Below are 23,461 nucleotides of genomic sequence, written 5' to 3'. Positions count from 1 at the left end.
GTACAAATTTCTAAATTTATTTTCTTTTTAATCAGAGAAGCTTTTAAAGAAAAATTTTTGGAACTAGTTACTTTAAAGGGAACGATTTCCCAGAAAATTTAGTCTGTTTTAATTTACTTTTAATAACAGCCAAAACATGCATTATATGTTTAAAGTAATGTATTGCAAGGTTACAGGAAAATTGAAGTAGACAAAAGTGAATGGCATACAATACATAAATTAAAAATATATATATATAGCAAACAACATAAAACCAAAATCAAACCCATAACCACTGCAGAATCAATAGGTTATGTTGAAATGAGATTAACAATACGGATAAATTAAATGAGAAAAACATAAAATGTTTTTTATATGTTGCATTTATTTACCTTTTTGTTACAAAAGATGTTCAAAATAACCACCCTGGGGATAGATGCACTTTTGTGCCCGACTGATCATATTGAGAATCGTCTGATGCAAAACGTTGTCGATAGTGATAATTTCTCATCGAATGTTCATCTTCAGTTCATCAGTATTGTGGGGATTAGATGCATAAACGAGAGTTTATGCATCTAAATTTGGGAAGTTATGCATCTGGTTCTTTGGGACTAGTTAAGGAGAGATCCTTAACTAGTCCCAAAGGAAAGAATTGCAAGTAGACAACTCTAGGGAACATGGAGACCACCATCCTCTGCTGACAGCTCATTCATTTGTGAAAGCTGCTTAAATCTGACTTAGTAAAACATTTGACAAGCAACAAGATGCTCATGTTGGAAGAAGTTGTATTCTTTTTCATTATCGGGTAATTGTGCATAGAATTCTTCAGAAAGTGCAGGGTAAATTGTGTATTGACAGTTCAATCAAAAAATATTGGTCACACTATACAATCACCAGAAACATCACAACAAACACAAATTTTCTCATCATGAAGTGGAGGCTTGAATATCTTGTGAGGATTCCTCACCATCCAATAAAATGTTTTTGAGAAGCCAGTTGCAATAATCAAGTCATTTCAGTTGTAAAGTGGCATGGTTTCAATTTTAATTCAAGAAGAATTTTGCAACAAGATGTCCATTAAACACCAGATTGTTGGGACAACTTGCTTAGCGATTTTTTTTGGACTGGTAGTAATTCTTTCAATATTGGCAATGGCTTGTTGAGTCCTAAGGTTGCTTACTTCATTTTGCATTTGAAACTAAACTTGTACACCATTTTTTCTACAAATACTTTATATGATTCTTCAAATGATCTAGAACGTATATAGACCTCAACTATCCTCTCCAGGATTGAATAAGGCATTTTACACTACACTCACAATACTGCACAGACATGTAACCACCTGACAAACAGCAGAAACATATACAACCACTCGACGCCAGTTATGCAATTATTTCACAAATAGTGTTTGGTAGCGTTTTAATTATGGGTTCGGTTTTATGTTGCTCACTCTGTATATATTTATATTTGTATTTGTGCATGTGCGCACGCATCTATATAAAATTAATCATGATTTCATAAAATATTGATATTTATTTCCAAAGCCATTTTTTTTTATTTTTATTTCACACACTGCAAAATATTTGCCTTTGTCCAATTATACTGAAAGTTTCTAATATGGTGGGCTGGCTATACTTTTTCGGATCATATTTGTAAAAACAAAAAATAACCTTAGGAAAAATGGCAATTTCTCCTTCATTCATCGCCATCCTCCAATTTATTTTTATATAAAAATTGATATCTCAAGTCAGATAGATGAATCGCATTGTTTGGCAAGCGTCTGTAACGTTTTAAAATTAGCAAACATCAGGACCTTCACAAATTACAAAATGACGGCAATGTTTATTTTTCAAATCAGTTACATCTCCGTAAATGTAAGTTCTATCAAAATGTATGTTATTACTAAAATATTAAGCCTTTTATTTAGAACAAAATGACATTATTAAAATCGGTTGACAAATAGTCCAAATTACAAGAGAAAACTAATTATGTAAGTTTATGTCATAATTATTAGGTCTATTATTGTGATAAAATTACTACTTAATCAGGTAATATTTAATTGAACATAAAGTGGAAAACATGAAAACACAAAATTTCATCAATTTTATACAATTAATCTACACCATTTAAAAATATAGCCAGCCCACAATTTTAAAAACATTCTGTACAGTGACTAAAGTACATCGACTGCCACGCATTTTTTCCTCTCAAGCCAAGACTAACAAAATAAAATACAGTAACTTGTTTGTGTGAATCAAAACTGGGGCACATGCATATCTTCTCTAGGAAGTCGTGCAACACTACAATAATTCACATTCACAGTTTTTATATTCAGAAAACATGGCCTCTTGAGCAATTCAGTGTTGTTCGCCAGTCTGCATCTCATACACCGTGTGAAATATCAATTGGAGCAATTCAGTGATGTTCGCCAGTCTGAATCTCATACACTGTGTGAAATATCAGTTAATTGTATGCAGTTTTAGTTTGCTATATGTGGTATATAATTTTTTTTTATTGCAATTTAAGAAATATAACGAAACATTGTTATTCTTCAGTCTATATACAAATGGCATTGTAATATTTACATACATATTGTGTGATAAGTTGTAAATACAAGGGTTCTGATTGTGTTGTGACCATTGTTTTGCTACATTCCTACGGTTTATTGTACGACGTTTAAAACTTACAGAAATATTAATTTCTGTACACTTTTTAACCTCCAGATCCACCATTAGCCATTCTTCAGAGGATGAGATGAATGATCTGTGGAGTATGAAAATGCTATGCCAGACCAGGATTCAAACCCTGGACCTCTGAATTTTTTTCCCCGTTTAGCCTCCGGTAACTACCGTTCAGATAATACTTCAGAGGATGATATATACAAGTGTAGTCTTGTACATTCTCAGTTCGACCATTCCTGAGATGTGTGGTTAACCCAACCACCAAAAACACTGGCATCAAAGATCTAGTATTCAAATCCGTGTAAAAATAACTAACTTTACTATGACTTGAACGCTGGAACTCTCAACTTCCAAATCAGCTGATTTAGGAAGACACGTTCACCACTAGACCAACCCGGTGGGTTGGACCTCTGAACATTAGAATCATATAACCTTACTTCGCGTTATAACACAAAAAGTATATTATCTGATTAGCAGAATTGTGTCGTAGTGATGTTTTTATTTAGCTTGTAACATACTGATGTGGACCCAGAATATCAGCCAAATTTAGAGGAATTATCTTCAGAAACTGATGAAACATGTCAGAATTTGTTGAAGATGAAACAAATTTATCTATCCAAAACTTAGCTGGAGGCAATAGTGGGCATGACATTACAGATAGAGGTGTGTGCTTACTTCTATGAGGGTCCTGTTGGAGAGTCTAACTGTAATAATTTTCAATCCTTCTAATGTGGTATAAATTCAGATACGATAGAAAACATGAGCTGTGTCCGATTTCTTTGAAGTCAAAAAGCAGCAGCATAGATCTGTCATAAATGTCCAACCGTATAAAACAGACAACACGTTACAAAGATTTGGTTATATAGATAGAAAAGAAGCAATTTTGAAAACCCAAAAAAAGTGCAGTTGAAGTGGTAATCAGTGTACTGAAGGAAAACCCACAGAGTTGGTCTAGTGGGAGCACGTCTTCCCAAATCAGCCAAATTGGAAGTCGAGAAAGTTCTAGCATCCAAGTCCTAATATAAGTCAGAGATTTCAATACTAATCATACCAGTGGTCTTTGTTGGTTGGGTTATTAACACAGAGTGCCGCCTATACAGGAAGTAAAACGATTTTAATGCCAAATTTTTTTTCTAATATAATCAAGTATTCAGCATCACAAAAAAAAAATTAATTAGTAATAACCGTCATGCATTTGAGTAAAAAATATGTTTTTAGCGATTGTTTTTTTGTGTGGTGACGCATTGGCTTCACTCGGCCAGTAACAGTTAAAACACGATTGGCCACGTGATACCAATGTGTCACCACAGCACATTGTCGAATATATTTGCCGTTTTAGTTTGTTTACAAATTGAGTTAATAGTGCGAGTTACAAGGAGTTATGTGTTCAAGTCTGTGTTATTCTGCATTTACAATTTTATCTGCATTTACAATTTTTATATTACATATCGGTTCTGTATTCAATCTTTATTATTCTGTATTTCAGTTTAAGTGTTTTATTTATTGAAAAATGAACAGTTATGAATCAATGTAAAAAGAATTACAAAAACTGTGGCAGGGTTTGTTGTCTGATTTTGGCAACGTTTACCTATCGGACGAATATCAGCCTTCAACTTTCGAGTCTGAAGAAGAGGAAGATGAAGAACTACCATCTAAAAAGAGAATGTTCATTCCAAAAACAGGGAAAAGAAAATGTTAATTCCAATCTCTTTTGCAGATTCCAAGATCATCGAGGAGATGGTAGGTCAAAGCTCTGTTGCTACTAAAGTAACTGTGGCCCTCACGACTGATCTACTGGATCAGGGGGCGTACACTCTGCACTGGTAACTGGTACAACTCGGTAGCACTAGCCCATGAGCTAGCTACTAAAATGAAACACTCAACTGGTTGGTACTTAAACTAAACGGAAAGAATAATCCCAGTGCAATTTAAAAAAAAAATTCAAAAATGGGAAAATTTTACTGTTGAACGCAATACAGGTGTAGTTGTGTTAAAGCATGACATAAAAGATGTCCTAATGTTGACAACCAAACACACTGATGATATAAGTTCAGAAACGAAACTCCTGTTCAGAAATCGAAGTGTGTCATAGAATACATTGATACATCAGACCAAATCAAGAGCTATTGCTCATCTCAGACTTGGTACACAAAACTTGCTGTGGAATTGCTTCTTGAAACCAATGTAGTAAATGGCACTACACAATCAGCTTACAAATTGAAACATGCAAATCGTCGCATTCAAAGAATTGACAGGAATCAACGTTAGTGCCGTTGCTCCTCCTCAGACATCAGTATACCAACCTCACCACCTTGTCGATGTTGGCAGACAACGAAGAAGGGAAGGCAATGTCATAAATAAAAGTAAAGGCCAAAGGCAGGAAGATTACCATGCGAAAAACTACTCAAAATATAAATGTGTGGTGTGTTTTTCACACACCACACTTTCTTAAATATTTTGTCTGAAAAGTTAATTTCAAGCATATTTTTTTCAATTGCTTTTGTATAGTTTTGTCAATAAAAATAACATCATATTGTAATACTGATATTCTGCATTATTTCATTACATTTATCATAAAGTAATAGCCATGCGACACTAATGTGGATTCGCTATAAACAGGCTCATGACATACTGTTTCTCATAACCGTGACACTGGCCATGCTCTTTCACTTGCCATGTGATTTAACACAGAGTGCCACGTGGATTCACAGTTACAGATCTAATGGCCGCACGAGTCAATAAAATTGACTCTGTCACCACATGTTAGGTTTAGTTATATGGCCGTGTAACTCCGCTTTGGTTTCACATAGTTCCTAAAACACATGGCAAGTGAAAGAGCATGCTCAGGAAAGAGTCCGCACTGGTGTCACATGGCTATTACTGTATGATAAATGTAATGAAATAATGCAGAATATCATATCATAGATTTATTGAAAAAAGCAACTGCAGAAAATAAAATAAAAAAAATATTAACTTTTCAGACAAAATATTTATGTACACCAAAAAAAAACAGACCAAACAAAAGTGTTTTTCACACACCACAGTTGTGAGTACATTTTCGCATGGCAATCTTCCTGCCTTCTGCCTTCGACTTTTTTTATGACATCGCTTTCTTCCTTGTCTGCCAACATTTTCAAGGACGAGCAACGGCACTAACGTCGATTCCTGTCAGTTATTCGACTAATTCTTCTTTGAAAAAAAATTATAATTTATTTTAAAAATAAATAAAATTTTTACTTTTTAGAGTTATTTTTATGATTTACACGGAATAGCGCATTTACTACATTGGTTCAAAGAAGCAATTCTACAGAAAGTTTTCTGTAAAATTTCACTCCACGTCTCGGAGATGAGCAATAACTTTTTTTTTTGTCAGAAGCCGTTTCTTTATAGAATTTTTTTTCACAAGACTATGAAGGGAGGCAATCCGATATAAACATATTTTCACGGAGCGCTGATAATTGTGATTGGAAAAGACTGCTACTGGACGCGTGAAGCCAATGCGTCACCACACCAAAAAAAATCTCCAAAAACGTATACATTTTTTTCGTGATGCTAGATGAAATTATTATAAGAGAAAAGAAATTCGCAATTTCCTGTTACTTCCTGTATGGGTGGCATTCTGTTAGGCAACTGTGAATCCACGTGGCAATTAGTGTCATCTCGGCAATAGTCCCTACCGCTTTTATATTCTATATTTCTCTGTATATTATTTTTCCACGATATTGTTAGAAAATTAATTTCTGTGTAAAATTTATTTACAAGCAATATTATTCAAATACAAGTGTTTATTAATCTTATAGAAAGTTATATACTGTTTAAGAAAGTGTTAGTCGATAATACGATGTTTAGAGACTCGATACAGTCCTCTATATAGGCACACAGATTACAAAAGTGGGTCCCCCCACCATTAACAATTAAAATGAAATTTAAAATTTGACAAATGAGCTAGTCATCTTCAATAAGGCACCGCTAGCAAACGTACCTTAGATTGCCCGAGACTCAGTTTTGCTTCACGTGTCCTAACCAGAGTAATATAACCAAACAAGTCGCATGGCTGTCAACTTGTTAGAAAAAATACTGCTCTGCAAGGTTGAAGGCAGAAATAGGTTTTACACAGCTAAAAAATCATTATGGCAATAATGAATTTTTTCAAATAGAAAGGAAAGCACAAATTCAATTTAAAATTGAATGCAAGAAAAATGGCGAAACTCTGCAAGGTTCACGCGCTGCATGAACAATTAATGCTGAAGTGCTTTAATATTAATGAACAAAACAAATTTAATATTACTCAGTTTCTGCTTAATTTACAATGCAGATTGAAATAATGCTTGCACAATAGTAAATCGGGTTTTTAGTCGTCTTCTCGCACCGATTTAATTTTAGACCTTCCAACACTTGAGCGCCATGCATATCAATCATTTTAAGTAAACATTGTGTACAACATAGATACTGTTAACTTGTCTTGTTAGCAAAAGCTAACTAGTTATCCTACTGTAACACCACTTTTTTTTATCACCAGGTTGCAGCATAGCCCAGACAAACATATCGCAGACTAAACGGTATTTGATACCATGAATAAAATAGATTACACTTAGTATGACAACAGATACGAAATTAGTTTCATATCTGTATGGGGGAGACAAAAACACTTTGTATTGGTCACACGAGTAGGAACAGATTTGCTGTACATTTTTCCAATAATGTCGGAATAAAAACGCTACATAAAAATTCACCTGGTTCAAGATGAGCCAGGTACAGATTCCGTTTAGAGGTCGTCTAAAATTTCAATACATCAGCAAATCAGTTTTTAAACAGTTTGCGGACTGCAACAGTTTTATGCTGGACCAGGTGGCTACCTAGTGAATGCAAAAACTGCAAGTTTTGTGCAAAAACTAAAATTATGAACGAGGGAAAAGAGAATGTTGACACTAGTATTAATTTGTAAATTTAATATTAACTTTTGATTATTTAACGACTTAATAGCCGAAATGATTTCAGTTATTAAGCTAAAGGAAGTTATTCAGCTATTAACCTATAGTGGGAACTCAGGGGTTAATCATATAGGATAAACGCAATGTACCATAATGGTAGAGGCACCTTAATTTGGATCAATGAAATCATAGCACATTACAATGCCGTTAAGGCAATCTACGTAGATTGTACCAGATCAATTGTCTGCCTCCTGCGACGAGGGCTGAAGTGGCTCAGGAAAGTTGCTTTAGAGTTGTAACAACTGCACTGGCCATCCTCACACAGCATCTATGTCCAATGCAAACACTCGGCATGGTGTGCGACACAATGAAAAACAAATACACATTTCTTGCAAAATGTGCCAAACTATTTTTAATTTGGTTTTTTTGTATATTTTTTTCTTCTAAGATTGTGAATAATTTTTGAATCTGATGTGTATATAGACAATGTGAATAAGGAGTATAAATAATACTTGTACTTTGTATAAATTTATACAAAGTTTCACATGTCAATTGCACACACGCAAATTTGGGTGGAAAATCTGGTAAAACTTTGTATAAATGTCATGTGGCCTGGCGCGTCATTTAGAGTGTGGCGCTCAGAGTTACATGAATGAGGTTTGTAACCACCACAAACCCCACCGACTAAGTGGTATGGTAAAAATAAGACTGGGACTTAGAGACAAATAAGACTGTACGGTTTGAACAAACCACAATACGTTTAACCTCCCAATTGACAGAACTGATTAATGCAGTCTTGGAATACCGTATTGCAGTCTTTATTCATAGAATTCAGGGTTGTCAAACGTGAATTTTTCGGTTCAAAAAATTCAAGCTGTTTTGACTCAAAGTAAGAGACCAATTTTTCCCATCTATTGATGAAGTGACCCAAAGGCCAAAAAATGTAATTAGGCAAAAAATCTTAATTATAAAAACAGTTTGCTCGTACTCAGCTCCTAAAATGTGACCGTTGGGGGGCAGCCAACCACACCCGTAAACCAGTACCTCCTCACGTTACTTTCTTTAGCAAATTTTAAAATTTGCCAACGAATTCCGGCAATGAACTTGCGAATCCTTGTATAATTTACCTACGGATAATGCTTGGTCTAATGATTTTTAACACGCCAGATTTGCAAATCCGATTTTTGGACAAGGAGTAAAACGCACTTTGGTTTTTAGTCTGGCTCGAGAAACTAAATTTGTGTAGCTAAGAAAACACTGTCGACTACCCCAATAGGACACTGGAAACCCACGTTACTAAGCAAACTGTTAGTGACAAATGAAAAATTGATCGCGTATGAGCTTGAAAAAAATTGACCTTGTCGCAAACACGGATTTGCTTATAAATGCGAATTCGCTTAAATGTAAATATTTAATGCAGAAAACTTCTGCAATTGTTGCAAAATATCCAACGCCTACAAAAAACAGAAGATACTCTGGCAAATTGCCTTTAATGCAATAAATGAATGGTTTCCACAAAATTACACGGTCGTCCAGCAATGAAAATTACATTTCACTTTTTTGTAATTCCTGTCAATTTACAGAAACCGAAAAAATGTACAGCATTTGCAACAAACTTAAATGCCAAACTGGGAGCAATTTGAATAATCCTCGCACTGGTACGCTGTGACAACTGATGCAGCACTTAGGCAAAGCGATAATCCTAGCTAGTGTGAACTGGCCAGTCTAATCCATAAACCAATTTACTGGGGCACAAACTTATTTAAAATCGCCGTTGTAAAGGAGGAACCAAAAACAATCTACAAAATGAAATTTTAGTGGCGAATCTGCTATTTACCGAATAAAATTAGCAATTTAGCATTCTGCAAAAATTTTAATTTAAATCAACATTTTCCATGAATTAATACGGAACGGAATGTATGATCACAGCCAGTGATCTTTATTCGCACGGGACGAGTATCCACGAAAGCAGGAAGCGAAATTCTGACAAGCAGGAAGCGAAATTCTGACGAGCAGAAATCGTGAACGAATTCATGTCACGCATGTGCACATAAAATTTGTCACGCCCATTGACAACGCATTTTCTTCTATTTAGCAACATTATGGTATATAATTTTGGTACTGTACCAAAATTTTTATTTGCTAGTCAATTAAACTTAATTTTTTTATCCGCGTATATATTTGTGCGGAAATTTGCTTATTTATTGAGAAGACTAGTAGGTATTGTATTTCGCAAGCCATACTGCACTTTGCGCAGTAACAATAGATATAGGGAAAACGCAAAATTGAGTTTTAACGACCAAAAATGTACGTTTGACAGAATTGATCAACTTCCTGGCGGGCTATGGCCACAAGAAACCAGCAATTTGGAAAATTTAACAATTTTTGTGGAACTGTTGCAAATTCCCGAACATTTAAAATGAGGCTATGCAATAATTGGAAGTCCAAGAAAATTACGCGGAATTTTTAAGAAAGATTTGAACAATAGAACTTGTTTGGCGTAGCGTAACAAGCGGTTATAGAGTATCTTCACGTGTCCAGTGAATTCTCCAGAAAATGATATCTAGCAGTTTTAACAATATTGCTGAAAGGATAACGAATTGAATTCGTAAAAGTGTACAGGCGAGGGAGATATGCTTCAAAGCCACGGAAATCGAAAGAATCCAGTTTTGCCACACACTGCATTCTTTAGGATCAAAGTGCCCTTTGAATTCCCATAATTCTTATTCATTAAATTTGATCTTATTAGATTAGTGCAAATTTTTCAATCTTTAACAGATAATATTTTCACAACTTACCTTTCAAATTTAATCTTTGTTCGACAAACAAGTCTTGATTTTTAACTTCTCAGACAGATTGCTTCATCTCAAACCTGCAGGCGAACTTTGGCGTAGGTTTATTATGCTTACTATAAATACTTTAACAATGTTCACAGTTTTGTTACTATACCACCATTTACCTTTACCTTTACCTTTACCTTTAATTCTCATGTTTTATACGTACAATTTAATTTAAAAAATTAACTTGCCATGGTAGTGTCGTCAGTAGTCTTAATTTAATCTAAAATTTCATTTAACAAAAAAATCATTAACTTGCTTGCAATGGTATCGTCGGTCGTCAATAGTTTTTTTATTGTTCTACACAAATATACATACACAAACGAATTCATTCGACCGTCAAAATTATAAAATTGTAAAATACTTTCTGCAATAAAATGTTTAGAAAGGGAAGACGGGCACAAATAAATACGGTGGTTAAACGCGCTTTAGTTTTCAATACAACGTACTCTGATCGTAATGTTTCAAGCATTACAATCGTTATTGTAATCGTCTTTTAGAACAATCGTCTATTGTCGATATCACAAGATATACGTACTGGCCTGACCGTAACATATTCCTAGTCACGATGTGAACTTGAGGTCAGTTTTTTTACATTATACGATGAATAATGAAAGAGAATGAATAATCGAGAAAATTCGCGGTTTTTAACGACCAAACGGCCAAGCCAGGAACGAAGGAAAACCTAAGTAGCACTAATGCTCAAACGAGGTTTACTGTAACCGCCCACCAGTAGCGCACGCACATCATGGTTTGGCCACTCGTGCTGCGGCGTTAACCATGAACAATCGATTAATTTAACCTTCGATTAAATTACTCTCCGGTCCGGAATTTAAAACAATCAGGCAAGTTTTCACAAGTTCTTAGGGCCGTTTCCAGAACTCTCAATTCGATTTGTTAAATTAAGGTAGCCTGAATTTAGCTTCGCGGCTAGCAATACAGGGAAAAGAATTTTCTGCTCAGAAAAATAGTCGAATGCATTCTGTAAATTTGCTTATCAAAACCGGTTTGGGTTACTGGACGCCACTAAATTGAAATTAGTGTCAACTGTCAACGCGAAAAAACTTACTAGCAATTTATAGCCTCAACTTCCCCTTATATTTTTTCGGCACACCGGAAGCCTGGTTGAGAGTACACTTCAGCAAGCTAATAAGGGGTACGCGTCAACTATGATATTAAGCCCCGGCGCAAAATTTTACTGTGTATTTAAGGATTGATAAATTTTAGTGAACCCTGTAACAGTTTCTTTGCGTACATTAAATTTATGATGCCATATTTTAGCGGAAATATAGTTTCACAACTTTGTCGGCCATTTAAAACCTAGTATAGATATTCATGAAATCGAAAATTCTACGTGCATTACCGATTTCTATCCTGTACAGACAATTATCACAGACACGGTTTCGCGCAAACTAGTCTGGATTTTTGTTTGTTATAAACAAAAAGCCATTTACGAAAACGTAATTTCGGGCAGATTAACACTATGCAATTTCACTTGCGTTAATTACAATACAAATTAACCCAATTTTTTAAAATGCGTTTATTACAATTATACTATTACGTAGCAAAACATTTGGAGGGGGCTATTGGCATTAAATTTTACCTACCACCCCCCCACCCATTCATCTGTATGTACAGCAGCAATATTTCTGCAAAAAGCAAATTAACGTTTTACTAATTTCTACATTTTTAATTTCTATAAACAACCCGAACACGCGATTAAAGGATCACTCATTTTTTTATATTTTTGATTGTGTAGGGAGTTTAAAAAAATCTGGATTTTATCTATTTAAATTTCATTACAATATCAGAATTTTTCAAAAATAATACCCCTCCAAGCATAATATTTTTAACCATAAAGATAATACTGAAAAGCCAGAAGAGTTAGCAGTCAAATAACAAATTACGGTTTTGAAATAAAATGTTATCAAACTTTCTTAACACTCTTCAGACTAGTAGCATTTTCACCATACCTTTTTGTTTTCTTCAGAGAGCAGCTAGAAGACCGACGATACTTACTACCAGCTTAGCAACGGCGTCAGCACTAGCACAAGATACCTGTATCTGAAAAACCAAGGCACTAGTCCAAACACCAATTGCCTGAAAATACCTGCATTTCAAAAACAGGACGCACAGGCCCAAAAAACACCAGTTTCTTATCAACCTCTTACTATTTTGCCCTAAGTTTACACTGACTTTGGCAATAACCAGTTAAAAACTCATTCATCAAAGTAGTTTTGTAGCATTTTTTATTCAACTACAACACCACACAAGCATACAATTCCAGTCATACAATCTTTCATTACAATCCTACTGGTTTATAATTCAAGAAAAATTTCCTACTTTGACAAAACTCCTCCAGGAAAGTAACATCCTACTGTAGTAATTTGCAGAGGGAGCTAGCTAATTTACTATGCCCTACTTGCTAATATCACTATGCCCAACTTTCCCAATTTTCTAACAGAAAGAATGAATATTTTTATACATTTTACATATTAACTATAAATATTTCTAACCATACCTACATGATATAATGTTGGAATAAATAATACCTACAATAATGTTAAATTATTTAAATTCTACACAGCCCATTTGAAAAGTTTCTTTGAGAAAATTGAACTAAGTGTTATAAAACCACTCCCAGCAATTATCGCCCTATTCTGATAGTTTAAAAATCCTATTTTAACTTAAAAGGGACACTACATTCCTATTTTATCCTCTATATAATTTTACTCCCTACTTTTTATACAACTTAATACTATTTAAAATTTTAAGAAAAAAAGTTACCGATACCGTTTACCAATACTTACTCACTGTTGTCTTGAGAACAATCCGGGCACCTTTCTTCAGCATTCTCCACAGGGAGAAAACCACTTTTGATGACTTCAGAAAAAAAGGATTAAAACCACGAATTAAATTAATAAAAACACTTCCACCGTAAGTAGACGCATCATTTGGTAACGATTTTACATGTACATTCAGATACGAATAACTGAAAATGCTTTAAAATGCTTTATCAATCAATAGTAAAATTTGTTCCGGCTTAAGAATGGCATACTCAGCACCAACATACACTAGCTCGTATTACTATTTTCCCGTATCTGCATACATAAAAATTCAATTTTGTAGACATCTTAACTTGAGCAGATTGATCTTTAATTAGTCAACGCTATTACGATCTACAAACACGCTAAAGTAATGAGCAACTACCGTTAACCCAGCTAAATAAATATAGCCAACATACGATATGGGATATATAAAACATACCGATATGGGAGAAAAATCAGGAGAATCTAAAAGTTACCATTCATACTAACATTGCCCCTAATTAGATTAGATTAGTAATTCTTATCCATACTAAATAATGTGGAGGAATTAAGAATACAGCTAACTCTTAATTAGATCACTGTGTTCCTACTCCAGACCACACAAGATGGAATAAATGTTACTTTAAATTCAGAATAAATTATTCATTTAGATTAATTTAATACAGTGAGAAATGAACAGATTTATTCCACCTTCTAAAATAGTTTAATGCTACAACAAAATACCAACCATTCTTAACAGCATCCTCTTCTCTCTTCAACCCTCTTCATCCCAATAAAAATGATTTTACCCTTAGTTAACCGACAGCTATTTTTATAGACTTTAAGCATATTATTTATATATTTAGTATATTTACAATGTTAAAAGCTTAACTGATTTGTAGATGCAAATACCCATAACTTTTACCATATACCACTTAACCAACAGCATGCGACAGAAAAAGAAGAACCATTTACTAACTATTGAAGGCTGGGCCCACACAGAATTCAATAAAATGTGTAAATAAATATTTAACCTACACTTAGGCAATTAGAAATTCTGAGTTTAATACAATTATTCCATGTGCGCCTTACCTATCACAACTTACATTACTAACTTAAAACTAATTAAATTTCTTCAACATGAAATATGGAATTATCAGAAATCATGTTAAAGATGTCTAATTGTGTGTAACAAATTTGATTAATGCATGTGGAATTCAATATGTCCACATTCACATGGAAAGGACATTTTGAATTTTTTCACAAGCATACTTATAATGCAGACCAATCAAAATTCAAAATTAAAAATTTATAGAACTTGCTTAAGGTTTTTAAAATTTATTATCAAATTCAGCTACACACAAGTATTGTTCTCTGTGGCACCATCTAATGCCTGCTATCATGATGATGCCACGAGATTACAGTAATGGTAAACTGGTGCTTACCTTGCGAGTCTCTATGAGCACCTACTGCTTCTTGTGCAGCCATAAATACTTCATCTGTGGCAGATCTGTCTCCAGACTGTATATGTTGCCAAGGTGTAAAGCCTGCACAGAAATTAAAACACTCCTGTTAATTAGTCCGGGTTAACGAGCGAAGCGAGCATAAGTTAAGTTTGGTTAAATTATAATTATAAAATAAATATAAATAACCATTTATAAAAATTAATAAAGAAACTTCGGCCCATTTTCCACCGAAATAAGATGGGACTACTTTGTTTTTAAATAAAGCTGTAGGCTTTATTTAAATTAGCTGTAGCGTAAATTTAAAAGATTAAAAATTTACTGGCAGTTTTAAATTAAAAAGAAAGAACATCTGATAACCATACAGGCTTTGTTCATTGTAAACCTCAATTTATTCTCATAGAAAAAATTCTTAAATTCAAATTTTGAGAAAACATTTTAAATCTTTGAATTAGATACAATAAGTTTGGGCTTCTACAGATTTAGCAACGTGAAATTAAAAATGTAACCAGAGATTAACATTGTAATTACAACCTTTATATAGTTGTGCTATAAGTACGATTCTGTGCAATCATATACTTGCATTTTATAATATAACAAAAAATTTGAAATCTAGTTTAGCAGTTTCACTAGTTACGTTTAGATTAAAATGACCCGATTTGCTATAATTATGGCCTCTTTTTAACTTTCTTCCACTTTAATATTTTTTTTAGTAATTTTATAATAAAGTTTTCACAGTGCAACAAGTTTAGGGTAAAGCTAGCAACTTTCAAGTGCATTTGAGCATCAGCTCACCCAGCTGTAATGGCAAGTTTGTATTTACTATGTTCTGTAGTCTGCGCACTCACAAAATTTAATGTCCATATAAGAAATTTACAAACATTTTAAATATAGGTAAATTATGCTAAATATTTTATATGTAGATAAATTATAAAAACTTAAATTTAGATTTAAGGTATAAATAAATAGTTTTATATTGAAATGAAAAAGCTATTTTAGCAGATATTGCAGTGCACATAAAATAAATTACATATTAGGTTAAACACAATTGTTCATTAGGTAAAAATCTTTTGCACTATGTGAATCTTTCAAAATTACCCAATTTATTTTCAGCCTAATTTATTAAGTGTAAAGCACTACGAACTTTCAAGTGAATTTGATCTTATCAGCTGACCCAGCTGTAATGGCAAGTTTGTATGTATTTACTATGTTTTGTAGTCGGGGCACTATCTCACCATAACTCAATGTCCATATAAGAAATTTACAAACATTTTATATCTAGGTAAAAAATTATCAATCTTAAATATTTTATAGGAAGATAAATTATAAAAACTCAAGGGATAAATATAGATAGCTTTATATTGAAATGAAAAAGCAATTTTAGCAGATATTGCAGTGCACATAAAATAAATTACATATTAAGGTTGAACACAATTGTTCATTAGGTTAAAAAATCTTTTGCACTATGTGAATCTTTCAAAATTATCTAATTTATTTTCAGCCTAATTTATAAAGTGTAAAGCTAGGAACTTTCAAGTGCATTTGATCAGCTGACCCAGCTGTAATGGCAAGTTTGTATTTACTATGTTCTGTAGTCAGGGCACTATCTCGCAAAACTCCATTGTCCATATAAGAAATTTACCAACATTTTGTATGTAGGTAAAAAATTATCAATCTAAATATTTTCTATGAAGATAAATTATAAAAACTTATAATTTAAATAGCTTAAATAGATATAATATAAATAGCTTTATATTGAAATTAAAAGCTATTTTAGCAGATATTGCAGTTAACACAAAATAAATTACATATTAGGTTGAACAAAATTGTTCATTAGGTTAAAATTAAAAATCTTTTGCACTATGTGAATCTTTCAAAAATAAATTACATATTAGGTTGAACACAATTGTTCATTAGGTTAAAATCTTTTCCATTAAGGTCTAAAACTAGGTGAAAAGAAGTCGAATAAAAATCTGAAATTAATTTACCAAATTTTAATACATTTTTTGTTCAAGCAAAATTACGAAATTTTTAGCAAAATTTATGAAGAACCTTTCCCGATTTGTAAATTTGGTACTTGCAAATTAGCACCACCACAGCTACAGCTTTATTTAAAAAGTATATAGTCAATCTTCAGTGGAAAATGAAGTCTCAATTTTAATAAATTGTTATTTACATTTATTTATTTTATAAATATAATTTAATCAAACTTAACCTACACTCACTTCGCTCGCTAACCTTGACTAACACCGTAATTTTTTTTTTGAGTATTTAATAAATTCAGTAATTCCTGCAAAAATGTATTATATTTAGATAATCAAAACACTCCTGTTAATTAGTCAGGGTGCAAAGCGAGCGTAGGTTAAGTTTGGTTAAATTTATAAAATAACAATTTATTAAAATTAATAAAGAAACAACTGTTTCGAAGCTATATCGGCCCATTTTTTCCACCGAAATCAGATTTTTTAAATAAAGCTGTAGATGCGGTGGCGTTAATACACAAGTTAATACACAAGATTGAAAATTTACTAGCAGTTCTAAATTAAAAAGAAAATCTTGTGATAACCATACGGGGCTTTGTTCATTGTAAACCTCATTCAGACTCTCATATAGAAAAAAACTATTTTAAATCTTGGAATTTGATACAATAAGTTTGACTTCCAACAGATTTAGCAATGTGTAATTAAAAATGTAATAAATTTAGAAATGTAACCAGAGATTGACCATGTTGGTCATTTACAATGATAATCTGTCTGTTACAATGTATCAAGGTCTTAATGCACAGACCATTGTGTATTTACAACCTTGATAGTTGGACAGAATTCATGAAATCATAATGTGAATGGATCATGATCTTTCTAATTGCACACTATCTGTGGACTATCTAAGACTAATGCCTACTTGTGCAAGACTACACTGAGCAGATTTTCACTTTACACTGTTACTTTAGTTTTGAGTTTTTTTCTTTTTTTTGAGCAAAATGTCACTGTTGTAACTTCAATAAACCAGTACATACAAATAATGCAAAAAAGGTAAAATCATGTTACTTACTTTGATTAGAATCTACGTGGGACGGTCCAGGTCTCGCCATATCCATATTTCCACTAGCATCCATATCATCATCATCATCCAAAGTCAAATCTTCTACACTATCCTCATTATTAACATCTTCCAGGTACTCAGTCTTCGGTTCAAGTAGGATTTCTGAAGTTGGCTCCAGTTTTTCTTTTATCAGTCCAGATTCCAAAGTAACAGTTGAATTTATACTCGTTCCTAACCTATTCAATTGATCAGTCTCTAGAGGTGGTTGTTCCGATTCAATGGATTTACTAATAGTGGAAGGCGCAGAAGAGGGCACAACAGGTGTCATGGTCGCAGGAATGGTAGGAACGGGAGTGGACTGTGCCTGACTTGGAAGATCACATGAGTTGCTTGTATCTATATGACTATCACTACTAAGTTGGTTAGTTTCATCACCCTGAGATGGCCTCCTCTGCCTTCTACGTTTTCTTGGAGTTGGCGATACACTTCCTTCTCTTGATCTATGGGGGCTACTTGGTGGGATATCTACTACATGGGGTTGCCTTCTAGGCTCGATTGTTAGACCTGAAGAAGACTGAGGTATTACGGCAGGAGATCTAGGCTGGGAAGTGGGAACAGAGGCTTTTCTAGTTGCAGGAGGGGGCGGCGCCTCTTGCCGTTTATTTGTCGATCCTACATCTCTAGAATCATTTTCCCCTCCACTATCTGACAGGCCCTTAATTTGTAAAGACTCTGCTGCCTTTAAAAAAGTTCCTAACTGGTCCTGAGATATGTTTACTTCCCCCCTATACATATAGTCCATCATGGACTTTAATTCTTGAAACTTCACATCTTTTAAAATAACAATAGGATGCTTTTCATAATGCTGACTCAGTAACACCTGCAACAAAAGAAAGAAAAAAAATCCTTGTTAGAAGGCTTACAAGTTCCAACTAACTTTATAATTTGGGTCTCATATGATCACCACTTATCCTAGTTATTCAAACAGCCTAATCACAATTTACTACAATTACATTTAATGTAATGTAACTTTTTTTTTTTAGTTTTAAACACTGGAACAAATTAGATTTTGGTGTATTGCATGATCACTAAACTTAGATACTGCTATACTTCTTAACCTTAACCAATTGTGACTGGCAAGCTAAAGCACGCTTATTTATTAATTTAATTTTTGTTTATTAATTTTTATTTCAATGCAGCATTACAGTGGCATCCATCAACACCTAAATATAGAATTTTAAAATAAATTTAATTATAGTTCCATTAAAGCAATTCAAATTAAATAAGTTTTAACCAAAAAATTGAAGTACAAGAACTCTCCTTTACTAGAAAGTTTTGCCACAAACAGCAATTTTTAACTTCAAAAATTGATGTCAATTAGTTTCTTAAAGAAATTTTTAATGTTACAATAATTTACTTTTAAACCAAATAATGTATTATAGTTAAAATGACATTTGTACAACCAGCAGTTCTGGTTGTTTTATTTATTTATTCGGAGAAAATAAATTAGGAATTAAGCCAAAAGGAACAATGTTATTTAAGCTTTATACAAAAATTAACATTATGTAATTTTTCCTTTTAAATAATTTTGCCAATTATGTACCTTACTTCATATGAATATCACCTATATTATACAAATATCCTTCCTACTAAAAACTACATTTACAGATATAAAAAAAAATTAATTTCACTAATAAGGCCAACACCTTGGTTGACAACAGCTTCCACCAAGCCAGTTGCTAAAACCAAGCCACCAAATATTAAAGGAAAATCCGCTATTTTAAGATAAATTCTTTCCAACTAAAAACGCTTGATTTAGATGGATTAAGATTAGTGTGTTCCATATGTAATATATCATTTTAGTTAATGTATATATATAAATGGGTATGTATAAATATTATATATATATATATATTTCTTTTGTTACACAAAAGAAATATCATCATTCTCCTAACATAACAGTTTTAAGAAAGTCTGCTTAGAAGCCTGAGTTTAACCTCATACTTAGTACTTACAAGTATGTACATCTAACATGATCATATGTACATTTTAATTTTTTTCTCAAGGAAAGCCTTGAGGAAGAAAATGGGCGTCTATACGACCTACAGCCAAATTTCTACGTCTACTTTATCAGATAACTAACAGCTAGTGTTAAAGTTAATCCTTACTTTGAGGGGGGGGGAGAATGCTGTATTACATCGAGCTTTTATTTAGATAAAATTAATAAAGAAGGTTCAATGAACAGATCATTTTTCACAAAAAAAAAAAATGTAGTGTTCCACAGTATATGCATTCTTCAAACTAAAATAATTTTAACAACCTATGTTGCACAAAGTAAATTTCACTTATTTTAAAGAAAATCAGAATCGCATTCTAGAGTTTGTGATTAAAGAATTGTATAACTAATATTAAGTTAAGAAGCCAGAGTTATTTTCTGCAACAAAATTCATGAATGTGACCCCACATTTATTGAAAGGCAAGCAATTGTCCCACACTAACTGCTTAACTCCCAAACATAAATTTAAAAATTGCTAGCCATTAAATATAATGGTTTAGAAATAACTCCGAACTACAGAAATGGCCTTATTTCTCAAATTACGGATTAGAATTGAAAACGTTACTGGAACATTTATAGAAATTGACCTATCAAGAAACCTATCAAGCACTGTACAGTTTTCTAATTGATAAAATTAACTTACCTCTAGATAAGGACTGCACGCTGACAGAACTACTTTGTGTGCTTTCAAATACTGTCCCTCGGCAGCTAAAGTACAGTCCACTAGTTGACCACTTGCTAATAATGTATCAAATACAGAGATCAAGGTACTTTGGTGGTTGTTCCATCGAAGACAAAACTGTTGATCGGCTGCCATTATCACAATAAACCTGCAACAATAACACTTGAATTAAATTTAAAAAGTCACAGATTCTAAAGATTTAAAAGTAGTCGCGTCGCAATCTCTTTACTATTAAAAACTTTAAGACGCAACCAGTACTATCTTTGTACTAGGGTAAATTAGACTTCCTTGACACCTTCGTAAGAAAAATTACAAAAATACGCAATTTTAATAATTAGATACGTATATTTACAACTGAAAAATATTCACAGCGACAATAGAATAACTCATTGCCACGCCCAACAGACGCCATCTTGAATCGCAATCTTCAAATTTACTAAACTACCGGATAAATTGCACAGCGAATACAAACCGCCAACGCTATTTTAACTACTAATTTTAATCGTTAACTAGCACAAAATCTAGCTAGTTAAGACTTCAACCCTCTGATCTATAGAAAAAGATCGAAATAAATCACATCAACCTTTTTAGCTAAATACACAAATTGAAACGCAATTTTCTAACTACACTAATTAGTAGTGCATACAAATGCACTGAAAACTTAACTTAATATTCAGATAGATACGCACCTTTAATATCACAAGCGTTTCACCGAAGCACAACAAACAACATCCCTCCTCAACGATCTAAGCATCAATGACGATACGCTTCAGCCTGGCGAAAAGCATCAGTTGCTACAACTCAGAAAAGGTGACTTAGGATGTAAACGGAAAACATTCCCCCATACAACCTCTTATCTGCGTAGTACGCTCTACATTGAAACTCTGCGCAGCAAAATCGTCCCCACCAACGTCTTGTTCAGCCACGGAACGGTGTGGTCGCTTAGTACTATTTCTCCGCGTGCAACGGTTTTTTTCTGTTACAGCATGTTTCATAATTAATGTTATTTATTAAATTCATTATCTTTTCAGCCTATAAATATATTTTTTAAATAATATATATATTTTTTAATTTTAAACTACCGTTTAAATATTCATAAGAAAAATATTATTTGATAGTTTTTCTACTACGCGAAGAAGTAAAAGTGTTTAGACGTAAATAAAAATCAATTAAAAAGAAAATCAGCCATGTATAAAAGAAAATTTCTTATGACGTATTTTTCAAAGAAAAAAAATCTTAAGATATGACGTAAATCATGTATTTTGTAACAATATTTTTTTCGTTAATCTTTGTGCAGTTAAGAAAAAAATATCTGTTATTTACGTTGTTTTTTTTTTTTAAATTGAACTTATTAATTTTTTATCGTATTTATTTTTTACTTCATGTATAGATGATAAAAATAAAATTAACCTCTGAATTCAAAATTAAATAAATACATTAATTATATTTGAATATCTTAAATTAATTAATTATAAAATTTATTTCATATTTATCAGCGGATTTATTTTGAAAAGAGTTACTAAAAATTTACATTCCCAGTATTTAGATTTTTCAGGGAACAGAACTTAAAAGGATTATAGAGCAGAATCGTTCACGGTCATCATATATCCTTGACCTTATATTGTATTCGAGACACAACGTGAGTTGATTGTTAAGTCAATGAACTGGCACAATGGCGTTCGGTATACGAAGACCTAAAAATAATCTGGTCTGATGCCATGCTAGCTACTATTTTATTTAATACAATTTTTTTTTACTGCATTTGCCGTGTATTTCATGGCGTACCGTGACCACTACCACTATTAATAGTTTATAATATATGCTATCATTAATTACAAGTTTAGAGAGAAGCATTTACAATTTTTTTCATTCAGTCTCACTGGTACAGTAACACTAAATGTTCCTTTAGCTTCTTCAGAACTTTAAGGTTTCATTCTCCAGTAAATAAAATTAAACTAAAATCCATGTTTATTTATAATGTGACTTTTTTTAATCAGTTTTGCACATCATAATTCGTGATAGAATACCCTTAAATCGTTTTCATAAGTTAATTAAAATCTCTTCCTTAAATAACTATAATTGATAAATTATAACAATGATCTGAAAACATAACATGATAAAATTTAAGAATGTTTCAATAATGAAACGAAATACCTCGATTAAGACTACTTAGGATTACAAAAAAAGGGAAATTCCTCTACGAAACCTCAAAATAAGAAATAAAAAGAGACGTTACCGAATAGAACAGGTAAACATCTAAATGTGTCAGCCGAAAAAAGGTATCTAATATCTGGTCAAAGGAAGAGCCCACAGGCGCTCGCAGTGAAGAGCAATTGTACATGGTTGGCTTTAAAAATAATCACTTAAGTTTACGACAAAATGTATTAAATAAAAAGTCATAATTCCTTTGTAAATTATCAGTTAGTTTTATAAATAAAATTAAAGTGGCAATTTTCTAGATTCTATCCCAAATTTTTCTAATAACTATATAACCTACTCTACGTAACTTTTTTTTTATTGTAATTTTCGCTGTACTGCTACTATCTTTATTGACTAACTCCGAGTCTCTAGTATTATATCAGAATACATCCTAATAATAAAATTTCCTACACATATTTTCTATGCCTATACCTAATTTCATTTTTATTTATTTATTTTTTTCCATTTTTATTTATTTATACTATACCTATTTTCTTGTGGAAAAGTTTACTACAAAAAACATACCTTTGAAATGGAACGCAAGGATAGCGGGAGTTTATCTCCCTTCTAATCGCAGAGCCTGGACAAATGTCCCTTGCTGCTGTATCTTCGTTTATCGGACGAGTAATTATTTATTTAGTGGCGGTTATAGATATACCTTTGAAATATTTAGGCATAAATTATTGCATCTTTCCTACAAATTACGGTATAAACATGGTTTAATTATAGAGAATTTTTGTTCGCTGGTATCTTAATACCCGAATAGGGACTCATATGAAAAATT

General features: G+C 32.6%; 1 protein-coding gene across 21 annotated transcripts in view; it reads right to left on the bottom strand.

Moving 5' to 3' along the window:
• LOC142327137 (uncharacterized) overlaps window positions 1-21,324 on the bottom strand; it is a 599,916-nt gene extending 578,592 nt beyond the window's left edge. For 20 of the 21 annotated variants that reach the window (XM_075370041.1, XM_075370047.1, XM_075370046.1 and 17 more), the window contains exons 1-4: window positions 21,168-21,324; window positions 20,440-20,626; window positions 17,750-18,620; window positions 14,681-14,782 (exon numbers count right to left, since the gene is read on the bottom strand). In XM_075370041.1, coding sequence (XP_075226156.1) covers window positions 14,681-14,782; window positions 17,750-18,620; window positions 20,440-20,613 — 1,147 coding nt within the window. In that variant the 5' untranslated portion in view covers window positions 20,614-20,626; window positions 21,168-21,324. Of the gene's footprint in view, window positions 1-12,457; window positions 12,493-14,680; window positions 14,783-17,749; window positions 18,621-20,439; window positions 20,627-21,167 lie in introns of those variants that run through there. The other variant, XM_075370059.1, reaches the window with a different exon arrangement.
• Between the last annotated feature and the right edge of the window lie 2,137 nt (window positions 21,325-23,461).

Source organism: Lycorma delicatula, chromosome 6 (genome assembly GCF_047948215.1).
Source record: "Lycorma delicatula isolate Av1 chromosome 6, ASM4794821v1, whole genome shotgun sequence".
NCBI lineage: Eukaryota > Metazoa > Arthropoda > Insecta > Hemiptera > Fulgoridae > Lycorma > Lycorma delicatula.
This window is presented reverse-complemented; position numbering and strand designations above follow the sequence as displayed.